This window comes from Stegostoma tigrinum, chromosome 11, assembly GCF_030684315.1.
Source record: "Stegostoma tigrinum isolate sSteTig4 chromosome 11, sSteTig4.hap1, whole genome shotgun sequence".
NCBI lineage: Eukaryota > Metazoa > Chordata > Chondrichthyes > Orectolobiformes > Stegostomatidae > Stegostoma > Stegostoma tigrinum.
Window position 1 is genome coordinate 67,113,088 of NC_081364.1, and position 12,706 is coordinate 67,125,793.

Below are 12,706 nucleotides of genomic sequence, written 5' to 3' on the forward strand. Positions count from 1 at the left end.
AATGGATGGTAGCCTTTAAGTTGAACAGCAATGAATTTTAGTCGAGTCTGTGTTAAAAACCTGTTTCAATATCTGTGTCACACAGCTATAGAAATGGTGAGAAACTTCACATTTTCTAATAATACCCTCCTAGGCATTGCCAATCTATAATCCATCAGTGGATGAACCCATTTGCTCTCTCCTTACTCATCAGTCGCTGTGCCATCCATAGCAGATGAGCCTGAGGACTGTTTCAGTTCAGCACCATCACGCCATTGGCTGCACTTCAGTCACCAGTTAATTGAGGTGAAAGGTCAATGTTTCAGAGGAAAATTATTTTCCCATTGGGAGCCTGAAGTTACTGCCTTCATTTCCTTTAATCTTGGAGAGCAAATGAACCATTATTACAAACAGACAAATGTCTCAACTCAGATAAATGATTTGGAGAATTGCAAAGAGACCAAAGGTGTAGTCAAGCCAGTTCCATAGTGATAATTCATAATGACGCCAGTGGGAGGTGCACTGCTTAGATTAGAATTCAGAAGTTATAATTATTTATAAGTATTTGTCAATACTAAATTGTATCAGCAAATTTAATGACATGAAAAGACCTGTGAAGGAAGATATTTGTGTGTGGAAAGTGTTTCTGTGAATGAAATTTAATATACAACCATGTGTCAAGCTTGATGACAGGGAGAATTTAATCAGGTGACCAGGTTATAGGAAAGAACCTCATGTCCTTCCTGCATCTGCCTTGATTAAGTCTGCAGTGGGAAGATCCACAGATAGCCTTCCTACTGGGCTATCAGTTCAGGTCTTTACCATCTACATAAGGGCCTCATCCCATCAGCACTGATGGACGAGAGAGAGACCGAATATTTCTTGACTAGTGAGAGGCTGGGGATGTGCAAACGTTGAAAGGGACTTGGGTATCTTTCTCCATGAATCACTAAAAGCTACATGTCAGTGCAGCAAGCAGTAAGAAAGGTGTTCATTGCAAATTGATTTTAGTACATGAGTGAAGATATTTTGCTGAAAATGTATAGAACCTTGCTGATACATTGCGTGGTGGGTTTCCTCTAAGTGCCCTGCTTTCTTCCTACAGTCCAAAGATGTGTGGGTTATGTGGATGGGCCATGCTAAATTGCCCTGTAACATCCATGAATGTGCAGGCTAGGTGGGTCAGCCATGGGAAATGCAGGGCTACAGGGATAGGGGAGGGGGCTGAGTGGCATGCTGTTCATAGGGTGAGTTTGGAAACTTGATGGAATGAATGACCTGTTTTCTATGAGAATAAAGGTTCACCAGATTTATTCCTGAGATGACAGGATTGTTAAATGAGGTGTGATCGAGGAAATTGGGTCTGCATTGCCAAGAGTTTTGAAGAATAAGGGCTGACCGTACAAAACTTACAAAATATTTAGTATATATAACAGGAATTAGGTGAAATGTTTCCCTTGGCCAGTGAGTCTAAAACCATGGAACATAATTTCATTATTAGAGTTTGGCCTTGTTGAGACTGAGATGAGGAGAAATTTCTTCTATCAGAGGCTGATGCTTTTTGGGAAATTTCTACCAAGAGGAAGTTCAATTGAGCACAACAACGATACCTGTATAACGCTGCTTGTGGCTCCTGGTAAGGTCATTATTTCAAACACACTCAGTTCGACTGCCTGTTAAAGAGGTCCAACACAATGATGAAGTAACCTGTCATCTAACCTGATATCTAGCAATGACAAGTCAAAATACAGAAGGGAGACAGAGGGCTTTGTGACATGGTGCAGTGAAAACAATCTGTCTCTCAGCATCAGGAAAACTAAAGAAGTGATCTTCGACTTCAGAAAGAAAGGAGAAGAACACGCCCCCATCAAGTCAACAGAACTGAGGTTGAGAGTGTGAAGAGCATCAAGTTCCTTGAAGTGACGATAACTCAGCAACTTGTCCTGGATTTCCCATGTAGATGCAATGGCCAAGAAGGCACAACAATGCCTCTTCTTCCTCAGGCAGCTCAGGAAATTTGACATGCCCACAAGGTCCCTCACCAGTTTTTATAGATGCTCTATTGAAAGCATACTGTCCAGGTGCATAATGGCCTGGCATAGCAACTGCTCTGCCCAGGTCTGTAAGAAACTACAGAAGGTGGTCTGCACAGCCCAGACCATCATGAAGCCAACTGCCCATCCACGGACTCTATTTACACGGCTCGCTGCCACACAAAGGCAGCCAACATCATCAAAGACCCATTGCACCCAAGTAATGACCTCGTACAATCTCTTCCATCAGGCCGAAGATACAGACGCCTGAATGAATGCACGAGCAGGTCCAGGAACAGTTTCTTTCCAGCTGTTATCAGACTGATGAATGGACTCCAGCCTCAAATAATACAGCCTACAATGTAACCTGTATGCCTCTAAATCTTTTTGATCTGTACATCCTTTACTTGCTATGATCTGCCTGTACTGCTCATAAACAAAGCTTTTCACTGTATTTCGGTACACATGACAATTAATAATTAACCAGTAGGGTAAATATGCAGCTAGATAATTATTTTGATGTCAGCTTATGGATCATAGAGACCTTGGTGGTATTTATTGTCACTTTCATTTTGTCAAATAACTGCTGTAACAGCCTCTCAAAAAATATCAGAAATATAGGGATCTCAGTTTCCAAGAGGAAGAGGTCAGTTCTTCTGTTTAGCAGGAAGGTGGCAGGACTTCTTGGTAGTACTGTGTAACTATCAAATGTCTAAAAGCTGGAATGCGCTGTGAATGAGCTGAGGTTAGTAAAAATCTGGGTGTTATTGGTTGATTAGTTGAAAAGTAGCTCAGGAAAGCTGCACAGAATTGTCATGAGTTCATGGAGAGAGTTCATGGAAATGTGTCTTATTGATTATAATTGTGTCATCGAGATGTACTGAATAGATGGAAAAACAAGTGGTGAGAATTCACAGAGGAATATAGACAGATTAAGTGAGTGAGCAAAAACTTGGCAGTTGGGATATATTTTGGAAAAATGTGAGGTTATACACTTTGCTGTGAAGAGCTAAGTTAATTTAAGTGGGGAAAGATTGCAGAAAGCTAAAGCACAGAAAGACTTTGGAATCCTCATCGATGAATCATGGAAAGCTCCAATCAAATTCAGCAGGCAGTAGGAAAGGCAAATGAAATGTCGGCCTTTATTGCAAACAGTAATGGAGTATAAGAATAAGGAGCTCTTAATAAAACCATACAAGGCATTAGTAAGCCATAAGTAGTTGGTCCCTTATTTAAGGAAAGATATACTGAAATTGGATGCAGTTTAGAGAAGGCTCACTAGTTTGATACCAGAGGTGGAAAGACTATCTTATGAGGAGAGGCTAAGTAGGTTGGGCTTATACTCACTCGAGTTTAGAAGTACGAGAGGTGACCTAATTGAAACATACACAATTCTTCGGGGTTTTGACTGGGAATATGGGAGAGGTAGTTTCCCCCTGTGGAGGCATTTGGGATCAGAGGGCATAATCTCAGAATAAATGGTCTTACATTTGAAACAGAGATGAGGATTTTTTTTCTCTCGTAGTGTAGTGAATCTGGAATTCTTTACCACAGGACGGTTGAGGCTGAGTCATTAAGTATATATTGCACATTGGCTGTTGTAATTCATTCATGGGATAGAAGTGTGTTGGCTGGTCCTGCATTTATTGCCAATCCTTCATTAGCCTTGAGAAGGTGGCTATTCATGAACTTCTATATTTTATGTGATATCTTATTGGAAGATGTAAGTGGCCTAAGTCTTGATTTGGCTGTGATAACTCTTCAGCCCAGATTGTTGAAGATTGGTGACACTGAAGTCAGAAGTGTACATGTCAAGAATTTCTTGCTGTTGACCATCAGGCCAGTTTACTGTAATGAAAACAGAAAATGCTGGAGGACTTCAGCAAGTCTGATGGCATCTATGAGGAGAGTGTAGAGTTAATGTCTAGAGTCCATTGAGTCTTCTTCAGAATGCCAGTTTACTGGCAAGATCCCGCTCTAAGTGATGAAGCAGTAGGTAGCCAATAAAGCAAGTAAGCAGCCTGCTAAATCAGTACCTTGACCAACCAGAAATTTCTAGTGGACTCCAGTAATGACTAAAAACATGGACAGTAAGTGGAGGCACTTATGACAGGAGGCTTGGGGTGGGGTGAGGGTGTGGGGGATCAGCAGCCCTATTCACTTTTTAAAATATGCCCCATATTTGTGACTTCTGGACACCCACTGCAATTTCCTGCCACACTGTAGAAGGGATCTCCCTCCACACTAGGAGTCCAGCACTGTGGATATATTTAACTTTTTGAAATGGGCTGAGAGGGCACCTCCACCTTGAAGAGTCATCTTTTTGCCTCCCTTACATAAACCTCTAGGCAATTACACTATTGAAAGATGAAATTCACCAATTGATTAGTTTGAATTTAGATTTTGATGGCTCAGTGGTGTGTGGTTGATTGGTGAATGGTCCCTAGTTTGTAACAGGCCTGTAATTGGTTGAAGATTGGCTCTTCATTTGTTTATGGCCCTTGGTTTGTCATTGGTTAATTAATGACGTGTATTGTTAGTCCCCGGATATTGCTGTTTTCTGACTGGCTTGTGACAGGCTTTTTCTCTTTTACAGTTCAATGATGAAGCCAAACCTGTGGGCTGTTTCAAGCATTTGGTTCAAGCCAACGTACGGAACAAGAAGGTCCTGAAAGATGCCGTGCAAGACATGAATGCCCAGGGAGTGACAGATTACAAATCAGGATTCAATTATGCCTTTGATCAGCTACTCAACGTAAGCATATTGGAATGTCCCAACCATCTTGACAGGGATCAGCTCTTTCCTTTTTGAATTGATTTGATTACAGGACAAAACTGATGTCCTCCTTTTAATTGTTGACTTGTTAATGATTGATTATGTAATGTTAATTAGTATTTACCAGAACAAGCAGGCTTTGACTTCAACTCTGCAGCATTGCTTCACCCTCTGTATCCCCAACTTTATGCTTAGATATGATGTATTAATTTAGCTGCTCCACATTTCTAAATAAGTTCTCCTGTATTTACCATTACGTGAGAAGATGACAAAAAAGCACAGAGACAGAAATCTTGCTTTTTATTTTTTTGTGTGTCACTGGCCTGGCCAGAAATGTTTGCCGATCCCTAATTGCTCTTGAACTGAGTGGCTTGCTTGGCTATTTTAGGAGGGCATTAAGAGTCATCAGTGTTGCTGTAGGTCTGGAGTCACATGCCAATTCAGGTAAGGATGGCAGATTTCCCTTCCAGAAAGATAGTAGTGAACCAGAGGTTTGTTTTTAACAACAATTGATGGTAATTTTCATGGTCACTAATGCTGAAACTAGCTTTATACTTCTAATTTACTAATTGATTTTAAATCCTACCAGCTACAATGGTGTCTCCTTGTTCATCAATGGCATGTGATGATTAGCATTTAGTCATTTCAAAGCATTAGTCTGAGCCTCTGGATTACTCATGCAGTGACAAATTGGGAAGGGCGAAACTCTATTCAGTATCATCAAAATGTTAGCAAAGGTGCGGATTAAAATTTGTCTCAGTTGATGGCAGAAACCAGGACCTTGGCTTAGCAGTACTTAATATTCAATTCCTTGGCTTATTGGCTCGTTCAGTACCACCTTTTCTGTGCCACCTCCATTTTCTGCCAATTTCTGCCACCTGATCATTTTAATAGAGTTAAGTTAAGTTTTGGTGTCCGCTCCTTTCACTTTCGAGGTGACAATCTAAGTCATAGTTTGCATGAGCAAATGCTGGGACAGGAAGATGTACGTCTCCTCCAAGGAGCACATTCCGTCCCAGATTGATTATTCAAATCTGAGCCATAAGAAATTGAACAGCTGGCCCAAAGCATCAAGATATGCATAGTTTGCTTCTAATCAAATAATGCAAGATGGAGCAGAGATCAATGATGATGTAATAACATTTCAGATTTCAAGACAGCAGAGAATAATTGATAAACTAATCAAAGTTGGACGGAATAAAACCTCTCATCTCAAAGGATTGGCTGCACTTCTAAAAGCATGTTGTGAGGAAACGTTAAAAGCATTATCAGTGTAAAAAAAATTAAAAACCGGAATAGTATGAAAACCCAGCAGGTAATGTAATTCCTGAGTTCGTAGAAAGAGATGGAGAAAATCCAGATAATACCATTATGGACTGTCCCACAATTCAAGGATTATGTTTACTTAGACTTACATGTTTCTACCGCAGGTTTAATGTGTTCAGAACAGGCTAATTTTCAAGCCACAGATCATTAGGCACATCAATCAAGATGTCCTGCATGGTAATGTGATCCAGTCTATTTCAGCCTGACCTAGTAGAGCAAAGGAGAATTGAATGAATACTTCAGTTGCTAATTTTAAACACAGCTGGAACTTAGAGATAATAAACTCTTATCCAGAAGATAATGGTAGATCTTTGGAACAGTTGCTATTGTGATAAAGAGATAATGAAGGAAGGTTTCGTTAGATCAGAGTAACATGTGGATCAAGAAGAGAGTCATGGTTGAACCTTGGGACATGCTCCTCTTGTTCTTGCTGTGCATAATGAGAAACCATTGGAACAGTTTGTGAACATTGTAGGAAGTAGTTCCACAGAGCCTGAGATGGAATATGTGACTATTGGTTGTCTTGTGATGAGTTGAATCAGGAGTAGGGCATGGTGAAGTTGGACAGAGAAGAAGTGTTAGAGATAGTAAAGTTCATCATTGATCATATACTCCCTACAGTGTAGAAAAAGGCCCTTCAGTCCAATAAGTCTACACCGACCCTCAGAGGACCCTACCCAGACCCATCCTCATTTAGACATCCCTAAACACTACAGGCAATTTAGCATACCAATCCACCTAGCCTGCACATCTTTGGACTGTGGGAGAAAGCCAGAGGTAACCCATGTAGATACGGGGAAAATTTGCAAACTACGTACAGGTAGTCGCTTGAGTCTGGAATCAAACCTATTTCCCTGGCACTGTGAGACAGCAGTGCTAACCACTGAGCTACCATGCCGCTCTTTCATTGCTTCAGTCTGGAAAACAATCTCATTTGATGCTGAATGTGAAATGAAGTGGAATGGTAAGGTCACAGGAAGTGGTTATTGGGTTGTAAGGTGGATATTTGTGCATTCCTTAAAGATAATTCTAGTTTTATGGGATTTTTTTTCAACATGAAGAGCTGATGTGGTCAAATCAGATCTTGAGGTGACTGACCAAACAGGTCAATGTAAAGTACTCTAATGCCTCAGAGGTCACTGAGGAATGCTGGGATAGACGAACTGGGGAATCTTATGGGGAGTAGTATATGATTACCTTTTATTGATGTTCCTTGGTATTCGATCCATCTACTAATGGGAATAGAGGTATTTAAACTGAAATTGTTTAAACAATTAGAGGGAAAAGATCTGAAGAGCAGCAAAGAAAGGTTGAGGTTTGTGTGGCTAACTAATTGGCTCTTACAAAGAACCATGATGGACTTTAAGGCTGAATGCCCTGTGCTTTAACCACTCACACTGAGCTCTGAATCAAGATGAAAGGCATGAAATGATTTAGAGAATGCTAATTTGTAACCTCAGAATTAAGGTGTGTTATTAGTTCTGTAGCAGTGATCCATGGGTTAGAGGCAAGGTGCTAAATAAGTGATGGAAATGTCATTATTAAATTACAAAAACTCAGAGCTAATATTTTCATGAGATCAAATGAGGAACAAGATAGTGGAGAAGTCAGAGGATAGAGACCATAGAGAATTGGGTATAAGCTGGAGTCACTCAGCTTTGTCACTGACTGTAGTTGATTTTGACTTTGGCTGATGCACAGTTACACATTTTATTAGAACATAGAACATTACAGCACAGTACAGGCCCTTCAGCCCTCGATGTTGTGCCAACCTGTCATACCGATCTGAAGCCCATCTAACGTACACTATTCCATGTACGTCCATATGCTTGTCCAATGATGACTTAAATGTACTTAAAGTTGGCGAATCTATTGAACAGAGTCAAGTCCCATTCATTCCCCTCAGTGGGAGATCTATAGGAGGTAAGATTACAGGATTGAGAACATGGGAGGAGAATTACTTTCTGCGCTGTATCATACTGTGGTTTTGTAGGTGCTTAAACCTGCACGAAGTCCGTGAGGAGTTTGAACTCAATACAGGACTGGCTCTAAAGATGACAATAATCTCAATACCACAAGATCTAAAGATACAGCAATGGTGATTCATGTTTAAGGACACAGTGAAATAAAGGAGAAAGAGAGTCACAATTAGGGAACTAAACAAGTGAACTATGCAGTTGGAAAGTTTCTTTCTTCTGTTCTCTGCCTGAAAGCAGACCTGACCCGTAGTACTACAATCCCCTCCATAGTTCAGGTGAGGAAGCAGGACCCATATCCACCCCAGATCTAACAGGGATCGAACTTCATGCTGCAAGCACCAATCTGATTCACACCTGCCATCCCATCCATTGAGGCAATTGGCCCCTTACAGGACTTCATCCAACAAATCTCAGTTCTGTCCCTGTATGTATATAAAAGGGCATTTGCACATAACATGCTTCCACAGTTAATCAAATTAATGACTGACAGCTTGTTGATTGTAGGGGGCAATGATGCGCAGAACACAGCAGAACCCCTGATCCTTCTTGTGAATTGTATCACACAAGCTTTGAAGTGTATGTTAACGTAACATAATGACTTAGTCAAAAGATGGTAATAATAATGTAGCACATCTGCAGTACTGCACAGTTGTACCATCCTACATATTTACAGAAGTTCTGTAGTGGGACTTGAACGCAGACGCTCCTAACTCAGAGATGACATTGCTGCCACCTGAATCAAGCTGATTCACAGAATGATATAGCGCAGAAGGCAGTTTGATTCAGCATGCCTGTGCCAGCTATTGGAAGGAACTATCCAATACTTCACTTCTGTTTTTCCATAGTTCTGCAGAATTCTCCTTTTATAAATTATTATTGCAACTATTTTTATCACCTCTTCATACGCTGCGTACAATATCATAAAAGCTCACTGTGTAAAAATATTTCTTCTCATCTCTCCCCAGTTATTTTACCAATTATTTTCATTTATGTCCTCAGATTACCAGCCGTCCAGCTGGTGAGGTTTTTTTCTAATCCCCCTGGATTCTCAATCTAAACCTTAGCTTTGTACTATGATTATAAAGTGCCTCCACAGTGTGATTATTGAACAGTGAATTTCATACATATATGAAAGTTTAGTGCACAACTTTGCTGAAAGTCACTAAATTAAATGTAATACAATTATCAGAAAAAAATACCAGCTTAAAAGCAGATATTTATGAAAAAGAAACTAGTAGTTTTGAAAATAAATTCAGTTGACATTGCTGGCCGGTTACTTGCTTGAGGATTTTTCTTTTCCAACTGATAGGTTTTAAAACTTGAAGTCAGAATTCAGCAGCTATGATGGCTTCTGTAGCTGATTAGTCGAAGTTTGCTTGCGCAGGTAGTCTCAGTAAATAGGGCACACTTTTCAGAAGAGAAAAATATTTCTTGTTCCTCATGAGTTCTGTAGTTGCAGATTGTCTAGCCCGTTTCAGCAATATTGTGGTTGATTTCTGAAACAAACCTTTCTCTCTCATTCAAAATTCTCTACTCTGAAGATGTCGCCCCAGATCCTCATATGTGGTTCTGATTTAAAATGGAGCTTTGCAGTATTTTATACAGATCAGACTTGAAATGGCAGCTGTGTTAAATTTTGATGATTCATTATCCAACAAAGTAAAGACAGTTATGCTGGAATTCCCTTTGGTGTTTCTTTCAATCTGTTGCTGGTCTGAGGAGCTTTTTTGAAATTCCACACGTTTATTTTAGAAAGGTGCGTGATATTTTCTACTACTACTGTTGAATGTTACCCCTCCATTTACAGATCTTATCTGATGCTTTTTGATTCTTAATTGTGTTGCTGCCTTCATATATTCTATTTTGCTCTAGGATAGCACAGCTGGAGAATATTTAGTTGCATGTTCAACCTGTAGAAGGGAAGCATTACTGCTGGTTGTCAAACTGAAAGTGAAGACAGATACAGCCAGAAGACAGACTAGATCATTGTATGCTGATGGCACACTGCTAACTAATGTGGAGCCATATCTGGCAACTGATCCTAGGCTAAAAATCAGAACATTAATAAGGACTAAAAAGCAGACAAGTTAAAATTAGCATATTAATTCTATAGAATCAAAGTTAATGATATTATTTTCAAAATATGCAGAGCCACCTTGAGCCTTTTTAAAAATTAACCTTTAAGACTGTCTTTCATAATCCCTGTGAGTAAATGCTTTGCCATCTCATAGATGAAAAGGTCTAAAATTGAGTTCCTGACCTGTGCCATGTTAATTGATCTTAAATAGAGCAAGAGAAGATTTGGTACAAATGACTTCACATTCCTTCTTATGTAGGGAGGAAAACTAATTTTGTTGGATCCTGCAAAGAGAATGTGTTGGACCTGATGTTGATGTCACTACTCAACAATGGGTGGACTGAGGTGGATGGAGAGGAGAAAATGATAGAATGCACAAAATCTGGTTCCAACGTGCTTATGTGAGGGCACTTCGCTGTGTGTGAATACACCTGCTTGCCAGAGGAGACATACCTTATCTCAAGCAAGTGTGTACGTGGGGTTGATCACTATCATGGAGAGCTGATGAATATCATAAAATCATAAGTTTTTCAGAAATAGAAGTAGGACTAGGTTATTTGCTCATTGCCTTTTGATAGATCAGGCTGATTTGATTATGACCTTAACTCCATTTTCCTGCCTGTCTCCCGTAACCTTTGACACCATTGTCAGTCAGAGCTAATCTATCGCAGCTATGAGAGAAGAAATTCTGTTTATGTCTTATCTTAAATACATATTTTTAAATTGTGATCTTGTTTCTAGGCTACCCCATGAGAGGAAATATTCAGCATCAAACTGGTGATGCCCTGTAAAAATTATATATGGCTTAGCAATTCTTCTGCTCTCTAATGAGTTTAATCCCAACACTTGGGGCGGTATGGTGGCTCAGTGGTTAGCACTGCAGCTTCAGCGCACCAGGGTCCCGGGTTCGATTCCAGCCTTGGGTGACTGTCTGTGTGGAGTTTGCACATTCACCCCGTGTTTGCATGGGTTTCCTCCGGATGCTCCAGTTTCCTCCCACAGTCCAAAAATGTGCAAGCTAGGTGGATCGGCCATGCTAAATTGCCCATAGTGTTCAGGGGTGTGTGGGTTATAGGGGGGTGGGTCTGGGTAGGATGCTTTAAGTGGCAGTGTGGACTTGTTGGGCCGAAGGGCCTATTTCCACACTGTAGGGAACCTAATCTACTCAACCTTCCCTCATAAGGCAACCCTATCATCTCACAAATCAGTCAAGTGAACCTTCGCTGAAATTTTTCTAATGTAAACACTTCCCTTCATAAGTAAGAAAATGTTGAGAGGTGCAATGCTGTAGTAATTGTGTCACAAGTAATCCAGAGGCCCAGGCTAGTGCTCTGGGGATACAGATTTAATTCTCACTGCAACAGCTAATGGAATTGAAATCTAGTCTCAGCAATGGTGACTTTAACCACTTGCATCAATTGTTATAAAACCCCATCTGGTTCATTTAGCTCCTCTAAGGAAGGAACAGTGTCATCCCTATGTAGTCTGGTCTACATGTGACTCCAGATCCACAGCCATCTGATTTACAACTAAGTGCCCTCTGAATTGACTCAGCATGCATCTCAGTTCCAGGGTAATTACAAATGGACAGTAAATGGTTCTCTTGCTAGTTCTGCCCACTTCCCATGACAGTATCAAGAAAAACCTCCTAGCTGCTCTAAAACCAATATTTGCATCGCTGTTTAAATATAAAATATCATATCAATAGACTTGAAACTGGAGATTCTATACTGCTATGTCTGCTTTCATTTTGTGTGCACATAACTTTGTTGCCTCCTCCAAGTAGAAGCCTGCCATTGCTTCTATGTCAGAGGTTACGTGTAAGTATATGGCCCACCTGCTGGAATCAGTACCTTTGGGAAGGGCTGGGGAGCGATGACTCCTGTGATATCTCTCACTTTGACTCAGTAATGGTTAGGACGGTGGACAACCGGAAACAATTACATGAGGATGTAGCATGGTAATGATATCACTAGACTAGTAATCCAGAAGGTCAAGATAAAATTCTAGGGACAATGGTTTTAATCCCAGCAAGGAAAATAGTAAAATTTGTATTCAAAAAATATTTGCCTGGACTGGAGGGCAGGTCTTGTGAGGAAAGGTTCAGGGAGCTAGGGCTTTTTTCATTGGAGCGAAGAGGGATGAGACTTGACTTGATAGAGGTGTACAAGATGATGAGAGGCACAAATAGAGTGGATACCCGGAGACATTTTCCCAGGGCGGAAACGACTATTACGAAGGGGCATAATATTAAGGTGATTGGAGGAAGGTATAGGGAAGATGTCAGAGGTAGGTTCTTTACACAGAGAGTGGTAGGTGCGTGGAATGCACTGCCAGCAGTGGTGATGGAATCAGATACATTAGATACATTTAAGCAGCTTTTTGATAGGTACATTGATGTATAATGTAGGGTATGCAGGGTAGTTTGATCTTAGTAGGATAATAGGTAGGCACAACATTGTGGGCCAAAGGGCCTATACTGTGCTGTACTGTTCTATGTTCCATCTGATTTAGCCACTCTTGATTGTTGTAAAAT

General features: G+C 40.5%; 1 protein-coding gene across 3 annotated transcripts in view; it reads left to right on the forward strand.

Moving 5' to 3' along the window:
- Nucleotides 1–12,706, forward strand: part of cacna2d2a (calcium channel, voltage-dependent, alpha 2/delta subunit 2a) — an 815,854-nt gene that overhangs the window by 643,440 nt on the left and 159,708 nt on the right. For all 3 annotated transcript variants that reach the window (XM_048547478.2, XM_048547479.2, XM_048547480.2), the window contains one exon: nucleotides 4,609–4,767. In XM_048547478.2, the coding sequence (XP_048403435.1) occupies nucleotides 4,609–4,767 (159 nt within the window). The remainder of the gene's footprint in view (nucleotides 1–4,608; nucleotides 4,768–12,706) is intronic.